Below are 22,729 nucleotides of genomic sequence, written 5' to 3'. Positions count from 1 at the left end.
TCACCTCCTCCATCAGTTCTGTGGAGCAATGGCTGGGTGAAAGGGTGGTGGGGGGGTGGGTGGCGTGAGATGTCTGACGTTGTCGCCAGGTGCTCAAACTCCTCAGGTGAGCAGGGAAGGGACAAGTGTGCCCTGAAAGGGGAGAGGAAAGGTTGCCTAAAGAACCAGAAGGCTCCTGTCTGGGAGCTCTTGGCATGGACAGTGGCTCCTCGTCTCCCCTGACAGTGACAGCACAGCCTTAGGAAGCTGCAATGACAGATGCAGCTCCTGGCTTGCATCCCAGGTTGCTAAAGGAAGTGTGGAAGAAGATAGTGGAAGGGCTTTCCATAATATTCCAATCTTACCTGGATATGGGGGAGGTGCCAGAGGATTGGAGAGTGGCAAATGTGACACCCTTATTCAAGATACGGTGCAAGGACAGTCCTAGCAACTATAGTGCAGTTAGTTTAACATCAGTGGTGGTAAGGTTTTAGATTCCGTATTACATTCACAGTAGTAAGCTAGCAAGGTCAAGTAAGCCATTTAATACTAACATGTGACCAAAGAAATCATTTTTGTGTCTTGTATCAGCAACTGTATTAATCAAATGAATGTGTTAAGCAGTAACCCATCAAGAAAGAATGTTTACAAAGCAAAGGACCTTGATTGACTTGTAATTAATGAATTAATAATCATACTAGAAAGAATGGGCTTTAATTTAAAAGTATTAAGTTTAAACACGAAGTCTTAAGCTGTAACACAAAGTCAGCAGAAAAAGTATTGTGACCCTGGTAACGTTCAATAACTGGCTAATAAAGAATCAATTTCTGTACAAATTCATACTGTCCAAGGAGATAACAATCATAATGAATAGAACTCTTCATAGGTTTTTATCTCAATTATTGGCAAATCTTTTTATCTCAATTATTGGCAAATAATAGAATAGAATAGGGTAGTAACCGAAATCACAGGGCCTGGACCAAACATCAGGCAAACCACAAGGTGGTCTGATTCCAAAAAGGGATAAAAGTAAAGGCTCCGGGTGACATCTTAGCTAGCTAGTCACGTACTGGATGCTTTCAAAGGCAGAATTTGAAAGAATTGCTGACAACGAAGCAACTTGAGGAATGCTACAACTTCGTATCAGCCTGATCACCTGATTGAAGCTGTAAAAGACTTTTGTATTGATAAGCATACCCTTTTTCCTTTTAAAATAAACTTTCTCTTTTAATTTACTATTTGCGAGTCCATCTTTGGCTTATGCTTATATCTTAAAAGAACCAAACATTTATTTGATTTTATTGAGTTAATTTGAGTTAGTTAGTTGCATATAAAGAATTAAATTAGGTTAAAATACTCAAAATACTCCTGAAATTCCCAGCATCACTGATGCCAGATTTCAGCCAATTTGATTCACTCCGTGTGATATCAAGAAACGACTGAAGGCACTGGATACTGCAAAAGCTATGGGCCCTGACAATATTCCGGCAATAGTACTGAAGACCTGTGCTCCAGAACTTGCCGCGCCCATAGCCAAGCTGTTCCAGTACAGCTACAACACTGGCATCTACCCTGCAATGTGGAATATTGCCCATGTATGTCCTGTACACAAAAAGCAGGACAAGTCCAACCCGGCCAATTACTGCCCCATCAGCCTACTGTCAATCATCAGTAAAGTGATGGAAGGTGTCATCAACAGTGTCATCAAGCGGCACTTGCTTTGCAATAACCTGCTCAGTGACGCTCAGTTTGGGTTCCGCCAGGGCCACTCAGCTCCTGACCTCATTACAGCCTTGGTTCAAACATGGACAAAAGAGCTGAACTTAAGAGGTGAGGTGAGAGTGACTGCCCTTGACATCAAGGCAGCATTTGACCGAGTATGGCATCAAGGAGCCCTAGAAAAACTGAGATCAATGGGAATCAGGGGGGAAACCCTCCGCTGGCTGGAGTCATACCTAGCGCAAAGGAAGATGGTTGTGGTTGTTGGAGGTCGATCATCTGAGCTCCAGGACATCACTGCAGGAGTTCCTCAGGGTAGTGTCCTAGGCCAAACCATCTTCAGCTGCTTCATCAATGATCTTCCTTCAATCATAAGGTCAGAAGTGGGGATGTTTGCTGATGATTGCACAATGTTCAACACCTTTCATGACTCCTCAGATACTGAAGCAGTCCGTGTAGAAATGCAGCAAGACCTGGACAATATCCAGGCTTGGGCTGATAAGTGGCAAGTAACATTCGTGCCACACAAGTGCCAGGCAATGACCATCTACAACAAGAGAGAATCTAACCCTCTCCCCTTGACATTCAACGGCATTACCATCGCTGAATCCCCCACTATCAACATCCTAGGGGCTACCATTGACCAGAAAATGAACTGCAGTAGCCGTATAAATACCGTGGCTACAAGAGCAGGTCAGAGGCTAGGAATTCTGAGGTGAGTAACTCACCTCCTGACTCCCCAAAGCCTGTCCACCATCTACAAGGCACAAGTCAGGAGTGTGATGGAATACTCTCCACTTGCCTGGATGGGTGCAGCTCCAACAACACTCAAGAAGCTCGACACCATCCAGGACAAAGCAGCCCACTTGACTGGCATCCCATCTACAAACACTCACTCCCTCCACCACAGACGCACAGTGGCAGCAGTGTATACCATCTACAAGATGGACTGCAGCAGTGCACCAATGCTCCTTAGACAGCACCTTCCAAACCTGCGAGCTCTACCAACTAGAAGGACAAGGGCAGCAAATACATGGGAACACCACCACCTGCACGTTCCCCTCCAAGTCACACACCATCCTGACTTGGAACTATATCGCCGTTCCTTCACTGTCGCTGGGTCAAAATCCTGAAACTCCCTTCCTAACAACTCTGTGGGTGTGCCTACCCCAAATGGACTGCAGCGATTCAAGAAGGCAGCTCACCACCACTTCTCAAGGGCAATTAGGGATGGGCAATAAATGCTGGCCTGGCCAGTGACACCTACATCCCATGAATGAAAAAAACATATAAAAACCTATAAATTCTGGCGTCAGAATGGGTGGACAAGATAAAATGACGAGACATCCGATTAGTAAATTGTTTAAAAAGTAAAGTAACTAACAATTTGTATCAGGAAAGGTAGACTAACATTAGTACAGACAGACGTCAGAAAGAAATCCATCTCCTCACAGTACAAAAAAAAGTTGGACTGCATGTCCGGTGAAGAAATTAATATACTGTAGTCTGAATGTTTAACTAAAGAAAGTGATACAGTTTCATGATGTTATTACTTTTATTGGAGGAAAAGATGACGGTAAAATATGGAAGCCAGCGAAAGGCAGAGACTTCTGGCATTTAGCACATATTTTTGAGCTACTAAAGATAATGGTATTAAACAAAACAAGGATCAAGAGATCCAAAATTAAAACAGCTGTTAGAAAATGAAAAAAGCTCTGTTTAAAACAAGTGGCTGAGTTAATACTACAGATCTGTGACATGGAAAGAGACGCTGACAGAATAGCATCCCTGTTAGGTCAACAAAGTTATGTGAGTGCCAATGCAAATGTAGCTATGGCTGAAAAACAGGAGTTTAAGCAAAAGCTTGCTAAAAGTAAGCAAATAAATGAATTACTTAAGTCTGATTTACAGGATGCTACAGGTGCCCTGAGAGAATTTATCAATGAACAACAGTCTAGGGCGGATCCAGTTGTCAAATGAAAATATATGAGCTGGAAGGGAAATTAAAAAGACAGCACGCATTTATCTCTACAGTGGCTAAAGGAGAAGCCATTTTGGAAAAGGCATCCGATCCAGTTTCATGTCTGTCAGAGATGTGTGTGTCGGACTGGGAATGTTCAGATCCATCGCCACCAGTAAAAATAGTTGAAGTTAAGGATCCCCGCACTGAGCCACCTGTGCTGCTCCTCCAATTCCTTCAGATATATATCCTTCACTCCCTTCCGAAGTTCCATCAGATCCAGCCAACGTTTCAGTAGTATCACAAACAACTGTTCGTGACGCACAAGGTCATGTAGTAAAATGGAAGATGAAATTAAACAAGTGCTCAGCAAAGGAATGTCTGATATGAAGTTATCTATTTTCAAAGAACAATTTGTTAATGGACAAGCAGCGGGAAATTCTAGACCAAGTGCACCCGCAGCAAATGGAACCTAGACAGGCTTCCAATGAAGGGTCGGTAGTGGGGTTCCGACATGATTGTGATAGTAAACCAGTCATTCCCGTTGTTTTAGAAGGGGGCCAACAACAGAACATGTTAATTGACACAGGTTCAGCTGTCTCAATCATTCATACCTCATACCCTGAATGCTACGCGATGGCGGGCAAGGGTTGTGCTCCATTGAAAGGTTGCACTTGAAGGAGAAGCTTCTGAACTTCAGTTGGGAAATTTGTTCTATACAGTTAACTCACCGCTGTATATGAATTTGCCATTGCAAAAGGGAACAATAGGAACTGATACATTAGACCAGTATGGTGAAATTATTGTCTTTAACAATAACAGTCTGTGGTTAGGTGCTGAGAATGAGAAAACAGTGGTAGTTTCAGATGCTCATTCTGTTTTTGCAATTAAAAAAGCTTGTTTATATGATCCCCCTGAACATGAGAATGCTCAAGTAGAGCAGTTACTTCAGAAACACCTTGCTGTCTTTACCCCTAAGAAACATGATTGTGGGCGAATGATAGGGGAGGAGTCTAAAAACGGACCTCCTCACTCATCAGTATCCAATTCCTAAAAAAAGTTATCCCTACATTAGAGAAACAATTCAATCTCTTGTTAAACAGGACATTGTAAGGCAAGGAACATTTACAACAAATTTGGCTGGTAAAGAAACCCGATGGTAGTTGGAGGTTAACTATTGATTATCGGAAACTGAATTCTGAAACACCAGCCTGTTCTCCTGTTGTGTGAGAAGCACCCACCCTTCTCTCGAAAATTCCAGTTGGTTCCAAGTATTTTTCTACAAAAGACATTTCTAATGGATTTTGGAGTATTCCTGTTAGAAAGGAAGATCAATACAATTTTGCTTTTACATTTGAAGATCAGAGTTACACTTGGACTTCTCTGCCACAAGGACTTCACAATGCCCCTACAATATTTCACAAGCAGATGACAGCACTTTTAAAAGACTTTTCTAAACCTGAGTGCCTGTTGCAATATGTGGACAACATCCTTTTAGCAATTGAAACTGTGAATGAACATCTGTGCGTATTAGATGAATTGCTAACAATCCTGACATAAGCAGGTTTAAAAGTTTAATCTACGAAAAGCTCAATTGTTCAAAGAACATGTGATGTTTCTAGGAGTTGTAATCACTTCACAAGGAATAAGTCCTGACTCTCATAAAATAGAGGCCATTCAGAGACTGCCTCTCCCCAGAACTAAAACTGCTCTTCAATCATTTTTGGGTCTGGTTAGTTATAAGAGAAAATTATTCTGAATTTTGCTGAAATGGCAAAGCCTCTCTATGAACTTTTAAAAATCCCAAATGACAACATTCAGCCTGATTGGAAAGAGTGCCACATTGAAGCTGTAACAAACCTTAAAAAAAGGCAGTCATGCAATCTGTCAATCTGATTGTAACTGATCCTGCTTTACCTTTTCATCTAGAGGTTGCTTCTACAGAACAAAATCCAACTGCTGTACTTTGCCAGGAACATGACGGAAAGCTGCAACTGATTGTGTATGCATCACGCATCCTACAAGGAGCGGAGAATACCTATTCAGCATGTGAAAGTCATCTACTAGCTACATTTTGGGCGGTACAATATTTTACGTACATCGCAGGCTTGCAGCGTATTATCTTACACTCACCACACAAACCACTGAATGTACTAATGAAGCCTAGAGATTCTTTAGTTTTATCACAATGGTTAAGCCAGTAGACTTTAGAATTATTACACAGAGACATTGATATTACAGCAAAAAATACATTATTACCTCATTTTCTGGGTTACGAGGGAGATCCTCATATGTGTCCACTACCTTTAATTGATTTTGAATCACATGCAGTCATGAAGGAACCTATCAAGGATGCTTAAAATGTGTATGTGGATGGCTCCTGTTATCACATTCAAGGCTTACAATATTCAGCCATAAACTAAAGATTTGCCTTCACGAGTGGCTTTATTTTTGTGATATAAGAGAAGAGCTAACATGGTGTCGATGGCATAGGCATTGTCAGACCAAATGTTTACTGTTTGATGAGAAGTTTCTTTGATGGCTGTTAAGAGGGCGACTATCTCTGCATATTGGGAAGAGTGTTTAGCACAACGTCTTTTAATGATTCTTCCTAGTAACAGTACAGCATAACCTTTCAAAAGGGCTCTGTTCGAACAGGCAGGAGGGTTCTGCTGAAGACATGTCTGCTGAAGACATGGCAGGCAATGTGATACCTGTAAATTGACTGCATCCCGTATGCCTGGCCACCATGCCATTCAATAACAATAGCATAAGGTTCATACTGTTGCTGCAGAGTGCTTAAATCTATCATTGTTCATTGTGATTGTTGCTACTTCAGCACATGGTTCATGGTCCTCTATGGAGAAAGATATGGATAGCCTTCAACAATCGTAGTCAACCCTGTTACACTTTTAAGATAGCTGCCCATAATGAAGGTAATGCAAAGCTGACAAAGAAGCCAAAGCAGCTGCAGTATCAGGAAAACTATATAAAGAATCCCCAAACGAATGTGCTGAAGTAGCAACAATCACAATGAACAATTCGATAGATTTAAGCACTTTGCAGCAACAGTATGAACCTTATGCTATTGCTATTGAATGGCACAGTGGCGCAGTGGTTAGCACCGCAACCTCACAGCTCCAGGGACCCGGGTTCAATTCTGGGTACTGCCTGTGCGGAGTTTGCAAGTTCTCCCTGTGACCGCGTGGGTTTTCGCCGGGTGCTCCGGTTTCCTCCCACAGCCAAAGACTTGCGGGTTGATAGGTAAATTGGCCATTGTAAATTGCCCCTAGCGTAGGTAGGTGGTAATGAATATGGGATTACTGTAGGGTTAGTATAAATGGGTGGTTGTTGGTCGGCACAGACTCGGTGGGCCGAAGGGCCTGTTTCAGTGCTGTATCTCTAAATTAAATAAAATTAAAAAAATTAAAAAGGTTAGGCCACTCCACAACCAACCTCTTGGCCTGCAAACACCATTCTGTCTAAAGTGTCAAATGCAGATGAGCTACTGATGCGCAAAAGACAAAGCCCCTACTCTTTGTGTTCCTCCTGGAGTGTGACAAGAACTGCTATACCTATTTCACTCACATCCAATAGGTGGCCACTATTCAGCTGATGTCACTTATCAGAAAATTGCTGATACAGCATGGTGGCCAGGCATATGGGATGCAGTCAACTTAGAGGTATCATGTTGCCTGACATGTCTTCAGCAGAACCCTCCTGCCCGTTCCAACAGAGCCCTTTTGAAAAGTACACCACCCCCTGAAGGACTATGGACTCATTTACAAATTGATTTCATTGGGCTGTTGCCAAAAACTTCAAGCAAATATGAATATGCACTAGTTGTAATAGGTCAATTTACCAAGTGGACTGAAGCTTTTCCCTGCAGAACTAATACTGCACTCCTGGCTGCAAAGCTTTTATTGAGTGAAGTGATCTGTAGGTGGGGACTACCATTACAAGTGGAAAGTGACAAAGGCTCACATTTTACAGGAGAAACTTTTACCCAAATGCAAAAAATATTGGGGATTACACACAAATTTCACATCAGTCACCACCCACAGTCTTCTGGAGTAGAGGAAAGAGGGAACAGAACTTTAAAAACAATGTTGAAAAAGTTATGTACAGATCAATGGGATAACATGTTACCACTGTGCCTCATGGCCATAAGATTAACCGCTCACAGAACCATAGGACTTTCTCCTTATCAGGCAATGAGAGGGAAACTCATGAGAACACCAGGTCATTTAACACTGACAGCAACACGTTTTGTAACAGAGGAACCATGCAGTTCCAAATGTCTGGAACTGTAGAACAAACAGCAATGGTAAATGAGTATGTGGCAAATAACTTGGGAGTTTCTAAAAAGAGAATTAAAAGTATTTGATGCAAAAGTAAGACCTTATGAATATGAAGTTGAAGATCTAGTCATGACACTCAACTACAGTAAGAAGGAAAATGTGTTTGATCCAAAATGGAAAGGACCATTTCCTATCATAGACAAGTTGAGTCCAGCCGTATACTTGGTACAGATTGTGAAAGAAAAGGAAAATGTAAAGACAGAAAATGATATCACATTAATCAATTAAAAACTGTGAAAGAGTAAATATTAAATTTTTTTGTTGCAAATGTATAACCTGATACTCTACATCCTGATATCCATGGCCGCTTGAACTTCTCCTCGAGGAACAACATCTTACCAACAGGAATGGAAACCCCGGAACCAATGACACCCTCCAAGAGACTATGTGAGCAGAGCAAATTTGACAGTTTTGATGGTCATCAATGTAACTACTGTAACATGACTGTTGTGCCAGAAATACCACGTGCCAACTGGAAAATATTAATTTTGTCATGTAGAACTTTGCCTGAGACTTTTACTGAAATTGTTCCAAATATCTTTTGAAAAAACAGAACAGGGCAGCAAAGATGGCCACGCGAAAATTTGCACATGAAAAGCCAAAGGCTGACTGGAGACAAAGGTGATTGCTCAGTCTAGCCAGAACAATGGGTGTGCTCTCTGATTAAATTACCGAGAATGGTTCTGTCAATGTTGACTGTCAAAAGCCATCAACATCCATTGACTTTGAAAGAGCCAAAACCTCCTATCAAGTATGTTTGCACAACTTGAGAGGAGAACTTTGAATTTCAAAAAAACCTTCTGGAAACTTCTGTTTCAAACAACGAAGTGATCACACGACATGCCTACCTGTGTATCTCTGAGAGTGTGAATTGTGTCTTTGAAAGCAGACAGTAGGTGAACTCCAAGGAAGAAAGCACCTCTCTCCCCCTCTCTAGCAAAGTCCCAGGGAATCCTCAGCTGCAGCTAAACATCAAATCTACAGATCCTCACAATCAGCAAAAGAGGATGGATAAAGCCTCTCTTTAGCCTTCCGGAACCAGAGAAGCGAGCCCGAATTGTGCATGTTTCCCCAGCGAGGACTTCAAGACTAAGGACACTGGGACTACACTTCCGTATTTAAATGCCATTTTTTTCAGGACTCTACGCCAACCTCACAACTCTGTTTTTTCCCCTCTGTATCTATTTGTTTGTGTGTGTCTCTCGTATGAATGTGAGCATGGATGCATCACATATTTTAGTAATTTAAACTGGTTTAGAGTGGTAAGGTTAATAAACTTACATCTTTCTTGTCTAAACTCAAGAAAACCTATCTGATTGGTTAATTTGTAATTATATTTGAGGAACTGTGAGCAAGTGCTCACTGAGGTGATAAGGTAAATCACTGTGTTAAAAGAATAAACCCTGTTGCGGTCAAACCAGAGAAGGGGCGAAAGGGGAGACTAAGACCCATTCCTCACCTGCTCGTAACAGAAATTTGGGTGCTGTAATCCGGCATTGTACCCACAGACAAACGGGAAATTGGAAGTGGGAAATCAAATTGATCCCAATCAAAAAAAAAGACTTCAATACAGGTTATCTTGTGGTTTGTATTACTAGAATACTACATGTCCGCATCCAAGGACTGTACCTCCCCAAGCCAGCGTAAAGCAACTGGGGATAAGTTAAAGGCCCTATCTATGGAAGAGTTGAGAAATATGGCTGGGCAGTGTGGGATTACTTTCTGTGCCAAAACTAAGAAATCCAAACTCCTCAGACTTGTGGCCAACCATTTTTCCCTCAAACCTGAAGAGTCAGATGCAGAATTGGAATTAGACTCAGACAGGGTAATGTTAGCAAAAATACAACTAGAACAGAGCAGACTTGAATTAGAAGACAGGGAAAAAGAGAGAGAAAGTGAGAAAGAGAAAGAAAGAGAGAGAGGAGAAAGAGAGAGAAGATAGAGAAAAAGAGAGGGAAGGTAGAGAAAAAGAGACAGGAGACAGAAAGAGAGAACACTTTCCAGAAGGAGCAGGAGGAAAGCAAGTTACGGTGGCTTGATCTAACTTAGGGGCAACAGAGTAACCCCTGTGAAAGCAGGAGGATACACTTAACTCAGGGCTGTGTGCTGAGCTCTTAAAATTCTCCCACTTGATCCCAAAGTTCAATGAGGGAGACGTGGAAGCATTTTTTGTAAATTTTGAAAAGTTTGCCAGACAGTTAAAATGGCCGGCCGAGAGCTGGACACTATTGCTACAAAGCAAGCTAACAGGAAAAGCTCATGAGATTTACTCCCTATTGCCAGATGAAAGTTTATCAAACTATGAACTGGCTAAAAATGCAATCCTCAGGGCATATGAGCTAATACCGGAAGAATACTGCCAGAAATTCCAAACCCTCCGGAAACAAGCTGATCAACCTTACCTAGAGTTTGAGAGAAGTAAGCAGCTGGCTTTTGACCAGTGGTTAAGGGCCCTGAAAGTACAGCCCATTTATGAAAACTTCAGAGAGGTGATTCTTCTCGAGGAATTTAAAAACTCTCTCCCATTCTCTATAAAGACCCATGTGGAGGAACAAAAAATGCACAGAGCGAGGCAAGCCGCAGTACTGGCTGATGAGTTCACTCTCATATACATGTCGGTTCCCCAGGGAACAACCTTTCCTAGTCACTCCCACAACACTGAAAAGGATAAGAGGTGAGAGGGTGATAGGAGCCCAAACAGTCCTGAGAAAGAAAAGCAGGACGCACAGGGGGCCCTCCTCAAGCCAAATATTATAGTGCTGAAAGCAGGAGCAAGACTCCTGCGTGTTTCCATTGCAATAAGATAGGTCACCTCAGAGCTGACTGCTGGAAACTACGGGTAAAGCCTGTAGGGTTAATCAGGGCACACCCGCCCAGTGCAGGAGAAGGGATGCTGATGGAAAGCACGGCAGGGCAGGCTGTGGCTTTATTTCAACAGCAGTAAGAGCCAGAAAAAATACTGCTGTGGGTGCAGGAAAATTTAATGAGACCCCTGAAGGTTATCAGGATTTTGTGTCCAAAGGGAGAGTGGGCGGCACAGTGGCGCAGTGGTTAGCACGGCAGCCTCACAGCACCAGCAACCTGGGTTTGGTTCTGGGTACTGTCTGTGTGGAGTTTGCAAGTTCTCCCTGTGACCGTGTGGGTTTCTGCCTGGTGCGCCGGTTTCCTCTCACAGCCAAAGACTTGCAGGTTGATAGGTAAATTGTAAATTGCCCCTAGTGTAGGTAGGTGGTAGGAGAATGGTGGGGATGAGGTAGGGAATATGGGATTAATGTAGGATTAAGTATAAGTGGGTGGTTGTTGGTCGGCAAAGACCTGGTGGGCCGAAGGGCCTGTTTCAGTGCTGTATGACTCTATGACTAACCCCAAACCCCTCGAGTGGGGCAAGCAAGCCCATCATCATACTGAGGGATACAGGGGCCACCAGATCCCTTTTGCTGGGAAAAGGCATGACCTTTCCCCCAGAGAGAGCAGTAAATGCAAAGATGATAGTGAATGGTATCGGAGGGCGGCGTATGCCCGTGCCTTTACATCGGGAGCACTTGGAGTGTGACCTCATTTTGGGACTGGTTGCAGCAGGGATTGTCCCTAGTTTGCCTGTGGACAGGTTTGACCTGCTCCTAAGTAATGATCTGGAGGGGGCGAAGGTGGTAGCTTCCCCAATAGTAGTAGAGAGACTGAAGGAGGTAAAAGAGACAGAAATGTGTCAGGAGATGGTCCCCTGCATTTCCCCAGATTGTTTAATGATTTGGGCCATGGCCAAACCAGCTCCCTCAGAGGAGGCTGAACAGGCACTACAGATAGATGACCATGCTGTCTGGTTGTCTGAAACTTTCTTTGGGAAGTTAGAGGACCCAAGGAATGGGTTAAATGAATCTTCCCTAGTTGAGGCTCAGCAAGCCGACCCAGTATTAAGAAATTTGGCCCAGACTGCCCAAACTGAATTTGAAGTAGAGTGAATCCCTGATTGCTACTATGTAAAAAATGAGGTGCTGGTGAGAAAGTTGAGCTCTCCTCACAGACCAGAGGACAAAGAATGGACAGTGGTTCGCCAGTTAGTGGTGCCGCTGAGGTACTGTAGAGAAATATTAAGAATGGCCCATGAGTTTGCAATGGCTGTACATGTCGGGGTACGAGAAAACAAAGCCCGCATAAGACAGCGGTTTGACTGGCCAAACTCCACAAAGATGTGTGGAGTACTGTAGAACTTGCCACATGGGCCAGATTGCATGGAAGCCCCAACCTGCAGTGAAAGCTGCACCCCTAATCCCTGTACCGGCTTTTGGAGAACCCTCCAGCAGAGGGCTGGTGAATTGTGAGGGACCCCTGCCGAGAATAAAAGGGGACAGACAGGCACAGGTCTGACCGAGAGTTAGGGAGGAAGGGGACGAAAAAGACAGGGAGGACAGGTTAAAGGAGGATTCGCAAATGGAACTCCCTACTGTCCGGTCAGCCAACCCTGAAATGTTGGAAAAGGTAGACGCCACACCCTCCCACATAAATACAGGCAAAAGAAGCACCCTATCACGGCTGCTAACAGCACTTGCAGAAACCTGCAGGGACAAAGAAAGTCCCCAAAAGAGAAAACCAACAGTGAGGATGATGCCTCACCTAGTCGAAGCACCGCAGCGGCATGCAGTGGAATCTGGACAGATACCTGTGCGCAGGAATGTCCCAGAGGACATGGGGGAAATTAGCAAAGATGCCCTCCCCACAGTCAGGAGAAAAGGGAAACAAAAATGCCCTAAAAAAACCCCTAGTCTGGCTCACCAGAACACTGAAAGTGAGGTCAGAGTGGATCCACCCACTGAATACTTCCATGATCAGAGTTCAAGCCCAGAGCTAATTAAATCCAACAATCTTACTTCAGACTCCAACAAGAACAAAGGCCCAGAGGAAATCCCAGACACCTGACAGGGGCTTAAAACCATCTCATCACCCAATACTACCATAGGGAGAGAAATTAGCAAGGTACTGGAACCTGAAGGGTTAGAATGACATGCTGCAGAAGCAGCAGCTAAGGGGTTAAAGTTTGTGCACAAAGAAGAACTCACCCTCGACAATTATGGAAATGTGCAGACATCAAGCGTCCCCAACAACCACATGTGTATTAAGATGCCCATCCCCAGCTTATTACAAGCTGATACTAAAGAAACTTTAAATCTATTGGACAACACCTAACCTTCTCAGACCAACCGCAATGGAAAAAGGCAGTTTAAACCAGCACTGCTGCTGCAGAAAAAAAAGACAAGCTACAACAATATAAAGATTTCTGAATGGATGGGAGTGAATAAAAAAATGCATGTGTGTTTTACTGTGTTTTCTCTTTTTAACTTATAATGAAATGCTCCCATGATCGCATTTCATTCGGTGTAGTACGGAGTGGTGACGGAAATCCCACATGCCAAATGGAAAATATTAATTTTGGCATAGAGAACTTTGCCTGAGACATTTACTGAAATTGTTCCAAATAAATAAACACAGCAGCAAAGATGGCCACGCACAAATTTGCACATGAAAAGCCAAAGGCTGACTGGAGACAAAGACAATTGCACAGTCTAGCCAGAACAATGGGTGTGCTCTCTGATTAAATTACCGAGAATGGTTCTGTCAATGTTGAACGTCAAAAGCCATTGACACCCACTGACTTTGAAAGAGCCAAACCCCCCTATCAAGTATGTTTGCACTGCTTGAGAGGAGAACTTTGAATTTCAAAAAAACCTTCCGGAAACTTCTGTTTCAAACAAAGAGGTGGCCACATGACCATGCCTGTTTGTGTATCTCTGAGAGTGTGAATTGTGTCTTTGAAAGCAGACAGTAACTGAACTCCAAGTCCCAGGGGAACCTCAGCTGCAGCTAAACCTCAAATCTACAGATCCTCACAGTCAGCAAAAGAGGACTGATAAAGCCTCTCTTTAGCCTTTCGGAACCAGAGACGTAAGTCCGAATTGTGCACGTTCCCCAGCGAGGACTGCAAGATTTCAATTTCAACTAAGGACACTGGGACTACACTTCCGTATTTAAATTCCATTTTTATTAAGGACTGTACTCCAACCTCCCAACTCCGTTTTTTCCCCTCTGTATCTATTTGTTTGTGCGTGTGCCTCTCGTATGAATGTGAGTGTGGATGCCTCGTGTATTTTAGTAATTTTAACTGGTTTAGAGTGATAAGGTTGATCAGCTTACATCTTTCTCATTTAAACTCAAGAAAACCTGCCTGATTGGTTCATTTGTAATATACTTGAGGATCAGTGAGCAAGGGCTCACTGAGGTGATAAGCTAAATCACTGTGTTAAAAGAATAAACCCTGTTGAGGTCAAACCAGGGAAGGGGTGAAAGGGGAACCTGAGACCCCTTCCTCACCTGGTTGTAATAGTGTAATTTACGACAAATGTGACTGGGCCACGGATGGTGTCAACAGAATCATTACAGTCGAAGGTGAAGGACTGGGAATTGAATGTAATTGCATAAGCTTTGGAGTCACGGCATCACCTACAGTTACACTGGATGACAGAGTATGTGCTGGACTAATAGGGTAGAAAACAGGAATTCCTTACGTCAGTAAAGATCTTAAACGATTAAACTGGCCCAAACCAAGTAAAAGACATCAGGGAACTGTACAATGCTGCACAAACAAATTCTTGCGTTATGAAAACATAGCCTCTGTACACTCTCTAGATTTTAGTTTCACTATGTTAAAAGTCTATAATGCTAGCCACGTCAGAATCTGGGTTATAGAAAAAGAAATAGAGGAAGGAAATCTAACTGAGTGCCCTAAAATGGAGGAAGGACCAGTTAATGGGTTCGTGGTTACCCTAGCATACAAACAACTATACAATAACATAGCCTATGAAATTTTACCTGTTCTCTTACAATTCAAAGGTATTCCTCTTCCCAAAGGCCTATGTCCACAAGAATATCAGAAATTCTATGATCAGCTAGGAGCAAAAACGATAAAAGATTTTATGAATAAGAACCATGCTCAGAGTGGATGGAAAGAATGGTCAGATTTAAAAGGATTTGAAAATGTGAACATAACAAAAGAAGCTAGCCTTAATGACGGGAAGAATCAGAGAAGATGGAAAGAAGTATTTGGCAATAGTTAGGAATTGGTGCCACTGCAGGCACTGCAATTTGGAACAGGATAGATATAGAAAGTATGATGGAACACAATGAATCTATGAGAAGGCAATTACAAAGAATGGGCTGAATTGGTGGTGAGCTTCTAAGATGACGGTCCACATGCCCGGCTTCTCCTCCACGGAGCCGGTGCAATATTATACGCGGCAGCTCATTTACATGCCCGGGGCGGTCCACACCCTCTGATGCCGTGGAGGGGGCAAAACAATTTATTACTTACCCTCTCCTCCCGCCAAAATACTTACCTTGCAATCCCAATCTGCACCCCCCCATAGTTTATTAACTTTCACTTTCAACCCCTTCCCACCATTTCCTCCACCAATCGCAATAGTTTTCCACACTCCGCCCCCAACACCCAGCCCTGAAAACTTACTGGATCCCCCCTCCCAACTGGTGTGCCACCTCAGATCTCTGAACAGAAATCCGAAGGTGCGGGTATCCCGAGAACCGACCAGAATATGGCAGTGGGACGGCCAATGGGAGCAGGTATGTCATTAATTCTTTATTTTGCATCATTTACATATTTAAATCCTGCTCCCATCGCCGAGCGATGGGGAGCTACCATGAGGCCTTGCTGCCACCGGTAATATGGGGTGGGGCATTCCCGGTGTCAAGGCCCATGGCAGGCCTCTCTCGGAGGCATTTTCCTGGCCACCCCCCACCCCTCCACCACCACAATCCCCGATATCGGGGGGCCGATAAAATTCGCCCCAATGTTATTAGATGATAATGATGGTGAGGAAGAAACATTGCAAGAAATAGGTCAAAAGCTCAACTATTAAAGATGAAATGGTCCTTTACAAACAAATTCAAAACACTCTGAACAATAATACTTCGGGATAACCGTGGAGCTGAGAGAGAAATAGCTAAGGCTATGTGCCATCTATTGGAGTTATATGTGCTAGATCAGGTGGAAATAATACTAGAAAATATAGAATGCAACTGCAGTCCAACATATGTCAATGACACCATGCTTAAGATATGGTTTAGAAGGAAAGGTAATGTAGAAAAAGCCCGACATCTTGGGTTATCCTATTTATAAAGGGAAATGGAAAATACCAACTGTCATACCTGTAATACTATGGCTACTATTTTAGAAGGCACTGAATGGGAGGTTTATAAAGTAGAATCTATTGATGTCTGGGATAATGGAATTCATGTATAATACATTACACACCCAACCAATTAAATTCATCGAAGGTGCACTTAGGATAGTCCAAATCTTGAATATTGCACAGAAAAAGAGGGGAGTGTTTATGTGTCATTGTGATGTTCGGGAATGATGTATTATTCCCAATACCGACTCACAATGTCACTGAACTGTGAATTAACTATGGAATGCAGGAACAAGCATTAAAGGCCATAATCCAACTAGGCTACCCTATCAGCAAGTGTATTAATCAAATGAATGTGTTAAGTAGTAAACCGTCAAGAAAGAATGTTTACAAAGCAAAGGACCTTGATTGACTTGTAATTAATGAATTAATAATCATACTAGAAAGAATGGGCTTTAATTTAAAAGTATTAAGTTTAAAAACAAAGTCTTAAGCTGTAACACAAAGTCAGCAGAAAAAGTATTGTGACCCTGGTAACGTTCAATAACTGGCTAATAAAGAATCAATTTCTGTACAAATTCATACTGTCCAAGGAGATAACAATCATAATGAATAGAACTCTTCATGGGTTTTTATCTCAATTATTGGCAAATCTTTTATCAATTAAATCCCAATTAGAGTAGGGTAGTAACCAAAATCACAGGGCCTGGACCAAACATCAGGCAAACCACAAGGTGGTCTGATGTCCCAAAAGGGATAAAAGTAAAGGCTCTAAGCAATATCTTAGCTAGCTAGTCACATACTGGATGCTTTCAAAGGCAGAATTTGAAAGAATTGCTGTCAACGAAGCAACTTGAGGAATGCTACAACTTTGTATCAGCCTGATCACCTGATTGAAGCTGTAAAAGACTTTTGTATTGATAAATATATTCTGTTTCCTTTTAAAATAAACTTTCTCTTTTAATTTACTATTCAAGAGTCCATCTTTGGCTTATGCTTATATCGTGAAAGAACCAAATAGTTATTTGATTTTATTGGGTTAATTTCAGTTAGCTAATTGCATAATCAAGAATTAAATTAAGTTAAAATACTCAACATATAAAAAACCTATAATGCTTGACTAATTTAACTGAATTTTTTGATGAATTAACAGAGAAGGTTGGTGAAGGGAATGCAGTGGATGTTGTTTATATGGACTTTAAGAAAGCATTTGATGAGCTACCACATAAAGGGCTAGTTGACAAAATTGAGACTCGTGGAATAGGAGCGTCAGCGTCCAAATGGATAAAAAATTGGCTTCAGAACAGAAAACAGCAAGTCATAGTAAATGGTTGGTTTTCAGACTGGAGGATGGTAGACAATGGTGTTCCACAAGGGTCAGTGTTGGGACCACTACTTTTTTTGCTATATATAAATGACTTAGAATACAGAGGAGAATTAAAAAATTTGCCAATGACCCAAACTTGGAGATGTAACGAACAGTGAGGATGATATGAACTGCCTGAAAGAGAACATAGATCGGCTAGCAGAATGGGCAGAGAGGTGGAAGATGGAATTTAATACAGAAAGGTGTGAGGTGATGCATTTTGGCAGAAGGAATAGGGAGAGGCAATATATACCTAATGGCACAGTTCCAAAGAGTGTGCAGGAACCGGAGGGTGCATGCACATCGAGCTTTGAAGGTGGAAGGACATATTGAAAGAGTGATTAGTAAAGCATATGAGGTCTTAGGCTTCATAAGTAGAGACATTGAATACAAAAGAAGGGAAGTTATACTGAATCTTTATAAAGCTCTGGTTGGGCCCCAACTGGAATATTGTGTCCAGTTCTGGTCACCACACTTTAGGACGGATGTGAGGGTCCTTGAGAGGGTGCAGAGGAGATTTGCCAGGATGATTCCAGGGATGGGGATTTTAGTCACAAGGTTAGGTTGGAAAAGCCAGGTTTGTTCAGCTTAGAGCAAAGGAGATTAAGGAGAGATTTAATCGAGGTGTACAAGATTATGACAGCTTTAGGTAAGTCAGACAAGGAAAAACTGTTCCCATTAACTAATGGTACAAAGACACAGATTGAAAGTTTTGGGCAAGAGATGCAGGGTGAATATGAGGAGGAACGTTTTTACCCAGCAGGTAGTAATGACCTGGAACTTGCTGCCCACAGGGTGGTGGGAGTGGAGACAATCCATGACTTCTAAAGGAAACTGGATGGGCACGTGAAGGAAATAAACTTGCAGGGCTACGGGGATCGAGCGGGGAAGTGGGACTGACTGGATAGCTCCATGGTGAGCCAACATGGACTCAATGGGCCAAATAAGCTTCTTCTGTGCTGTAAATGACTCTATGACACACCACACCACAGCAATCTGCCAGATCCTTGCTGGGGCATATTGAAGAGCTCCATCAGATCTATCAAGGCATCTGAACTGCATCTTCAGGAGCCCTATGACCTACTCGATAGTGGCTTGAGGTGTCCCATGGCAGCTGTTGTATCTCTTCTCTGCGTCTATGCTAGGGTTCTGCACTGGCGTAAGTAGCTATGTCTTCAGTGGGTGGCCCTTGTCACTCAGTATTCATCCTTGAAGGGCCTGAAAAGAGCAGGTGCCTTAGTATGTGGACATCATGACAGCTTCCCAGGAAGCTTGCACAGACCTGAAATATCTGTTTGCGGTGGTCGTAGACCAGTTGTACATTGATCGAGTGGAAGTCCTTCCTGTTGATGACGGCTGCTGCCTGTTCTGTAGGAGTCTTGATGACCACATGCGTGCTGTCGATGACACCCTGCACCTGGGGGAATCCAGCGATGGCCCCACATCCTATAGTCTTCTCAGCCTGTCTGTCTGGATCGGTGCGAAACTGCATATATTGGCCAGTCCTCGTGGACATGGCATTGGTGACCATCTTGATGCAGCATTGAGCTGCAGACTGGGAGATCCCACAGTTGTCTCCAGAAGATCTCTGAAATGATCCCGAGGCATAGAAATTCAGCACCAACGTGACTTTCACCACCACAGCCTGGGTTCCCACCACTCCCATTGGGCTCAGATCCTCTTCCATCATGGTGCACAGCTTGGTGACTGCCTCCCTGGAAAGGCGCAGTCTTCGAAAACAATGCTGCTCTGACATTTGCAGAAGCAGAGCTATTGATGATAAATCCTCTCTGGCGGGTAGTATCTCGTTGCACAAGAGGCTGGTTGCGTGCCCTCCTCCACCCTGCCCCCTTCCAGCCTCATGATCCTGGTGCCTCCTGGGTGCTGCAGCCCTGCTCCTGGTGGCTTCAGCTCTCTCTCTCTGATGCTCCTCCTCTCGAGAGGTCTCAAAGCCTGAGTGAATGAGCCCCATTGCAAATTGCTACATTCACTTCTCAAGGCCTCCCATTCCCCCCCCCACCCTTACTCAGTACACACAAGTGGCAAGTCAGAGAGGACATTACCAGAATGCCTCCACTGTGCTCACCAAATGTAGCTAGCCTCCAGATTGCTACTGTCGCTGTTTACTCATGATCATCCTCCCCACAATGCTACGCTGCCTCTCACAATGGCTGCCAACTGCAGCCAGACTAATCTTCTACTGAGCTTCCGCCTCCTTATAACTGGTGAGGCTCTGAAGCTTTGTTGTTCTTGTGCGCCCCTTGTAAAATTGTAAAAAGCAGGTAAAATCACAGTCATTGCTTAACAGGTTAATTGTCTTCCAGCCGCCTTCAAGCATGGCCTCCACCTGCCAGCCCGGCCGCTTCTGGGAATATCCCCTAGTGGCATAAATGCGTTGGGCTTCCCTCCCTACACTATCTACCGCCATTTTTCTGCCCCTCCTGCCTTCCAGCTGTCTCCACTGCGCTGACAAAATTCCATGCATGGTGTTCTTTTCGCTGATCAAACATATTAAGGCAAGAAGCCCACCAATAACAATATCAATTTTTCTATGTAAAAACCCAACTAAGGCCGCCATTAAGGAAACTCCTATAAGGCAATTATAAAGTGTCACCTAAGTCAGAAGGTCGTGGGTTATAGCCCTACTGTAGACTTGAGCACATAATCTAGGCATTTCAGTGCAACACTGAGGAAATCTTGCACTGTTAGAAGTTCTTTCTTTTGGATGAGATACTGTTTGCCCGTTCAGATGGACTACTTAAAAAGAGAAGGGAGTTTTACTGGTGGCCTAGTCAACATTCCTCGAAAAGAAAACAAATTATCTATTCATTTGCTGTTTGCAGTACCTGACTGTGCACCATCTGGCTACCATATTTGCCGATATAACCACAATGACTGCATTTCAAAATGTAATCCTTTAGCTTTGGGACATCCTCACGACATGATACAGCACTATATTAATGTAAATTCTTTTGTTTTGTGACAGTAACCTATTAGAAACCTGGTGCATGACTTATTTGATATTTCGAGAAAATCCTTTCATTGTGTGCAGTTCCACTCCCCAAAATAGACTTGTACACAAATGGGTTGATTTTTTTTTTCTACTGAGCCCTCTCCCTTTATTCACTTCATTTCAAATCACTTCACTTCACTTCAAAATAACAGCATGATGAGTTGAACTTCATGCTTTGCCTTTTGAAAAAATACAGTTGGCAACAGGAACCAACCAGTGTATGGTTAACTTGCTCAAAGGCAAGCATGGGTTCATGAACCTCTCAAACCTGTAACATATTTGGTGATTTCTGTGAAGTAGGATAACTAAGAACTGACAAACAAATCTCCCCAAGGGATAGATCTGAACTTTAAAATTAAAGACTATAAAGCAGGTATCCAAACACAATGCCAACTCAGTTTCAAATGTTAAGTGATACTCTGACCAAGCGACTGAATCTGTACACAAAACTGGAGTTAATGTGAATCAATTAATACATACTACACTGCTATTTGATCAAATTAAGCAGCTTCTGCATCATCATATCAAACTCAAATTGAAAGAGAACTCTAGTATGCATTAATTTTTGTGATGCACACTCATCCTATAGTTTAATCAGATCAATGAAATGGCTACAGTTAAATTCCAGCTTTATGCTTACCAGGAATATAGGATAGTCCCAACAACTGAGGTCATCTTGCTGTTTTCTTGCTTCTGTTTTGCAAGGCCAAAATCAGCTACAATTTAAAATGTGCAGTGAGCAAATATAACTAACAACATGGTACACAAATCCACAATTACTAATTGAATTGAGTGCTACAATTTATAACATAAATCTTGTCAATACTATTACATCATTGTGTTAAAAAGAAGTTACTGGAAACTTTGCTTGTGAAAATGCACGTTTATAATAAGTAACACATATGCATTTTGAAATAATTCTGTCCAAACAATGTGTGAAGTTCATTTGAAAATAAAGACAGAACCCACAACATAAGAGAGTGCCACATGAAATAGATGATTCTTGGAACATTGCAATAACCAGACCAAGTTTGCATACATTTCTATTGGAGTCCAGCACATAATGATGGAAAGCCAATTTGTGACTTGCAGCACCCTCAGACAGGTAGTATCTAAATCATTGTAAACACCCATTCTCCTTTTCCACCAGAGCTAAAGCCAAAAAAGCTACATAACATAGTATTGGTGATACACACAAATAGCTTGCATGGTGACAGCTAAATGCTGAAAGGTGTACTTACAACTAACACTGCCACTAGAACCAACAGGCATGTTACATAGTAATTCAATCACACAAGGAGTAATACAGACTGGCCACAAAGGCAGCTCTCTGTGTGTTCAGCAATTTATTAACATTCAGAAGTCCTGTATGCACTTCCATGAGGAGGCTACCCAAACAACCAGGAACACATGTTGCCAAATTCTCCCAGTCGAGCTCGCTCCACATTTTCCAGGCGCAAGATGCCAAGGGTCATCTTCTCCAAATTTCTATAACCTTTTAAATAACTACTTGACTTCTGCAATAATGAAGGATTCATGGCTGCTGCTGAGATAATGATGTTTCTGTGGTCAGCTGCCATTTGAACATTAATTGAGTGGAAGCCCTTTTGTTCATTAGGCCACCGGGTTTATATAAGGAATCCTAATACCCATATCAGTACCTTGGACATTTTGGAACTCTGCCATTGCGTTACAGTTCTATGCCCTGTCCAGCTGATGTTCTTTTTCCACAGAGAAAATACCAAAGATTGCCTCTTTTAAACACTGGACCTGATTCTGTGTAAGTGAATGGATTTTGAGTGAGTTAAAATTGGGCTCACGTGTCACTTGCTTAATACATGTCTGCACTACAGACAGACTAATTTTGCAGATGTCACCTGGTGTCCCTGCAGTGACTTGAAGGATCTGGTAGCATAATTCTTTTGTAACTTTCACTGCTAAAAAGAGCACGTCTATTCTAGATATCTGCAGTTCAATGTGTAGCACATGGAATAGATATATGCCATCCTTTCTTACAAAGTAAAAAAGATGAAGGTAGGTCCCCCTCTGCTATAATATGGTCATTGTGGCAGGGTCTGTAAATGCATGCCCCAGGATAAAGATGGGTGTGGATATAATTCCTCCACTGTTTTGTAG

The 22,729-nt window shown here is 42.7% G+C and overlaps 1 protein-coding gene across 6 annotated transcripts in view; it reads right to left on the bottom strand.

Moving 5' to 3' along the window:
* nek10 (NIMA-related kinase 10) overlaps positions 1-22,729 on the bottom strand; it is a 485,577-nt gene that overhangs the window by 182,298 nt on the left and 280,550 nt on the right. For all 6 annotated transcript variants that reach the window (XM_068059792.1, XM_068059804.1, XM_068059810.1 and 3 more), the window contains one exon: positions 21,234-21,309. In XM_068059792.1, coding sequence (XP_067915893.1) covers positions 21,234-21,309 — 76 coding nt within the window. The remainder of the gene's footprint in view (positions 1-21,233; positions 21,310-22,729) is intronic.

This window comes from Heterodontus francisci, chromosome 2, assembly GCF_036365525.1.
Source record: "Heterodontus francisci isolate sHetFra1 chromosome 2, sHetFra1.hap1, whole genome shotgun sequence".
Taxonomy (NCBI): Eukaryota; Metazoa; Chordata; class Chondrichthyes; order Heterodontiformes; family Heterodontidae; genus Heterodontus; species Heterodontus francisci.
The sequence above is the reverse complement of the archived record's forward strand: the minus strand, read 5'-3'. Positions and strand labels throughout refer to the sequence as shown.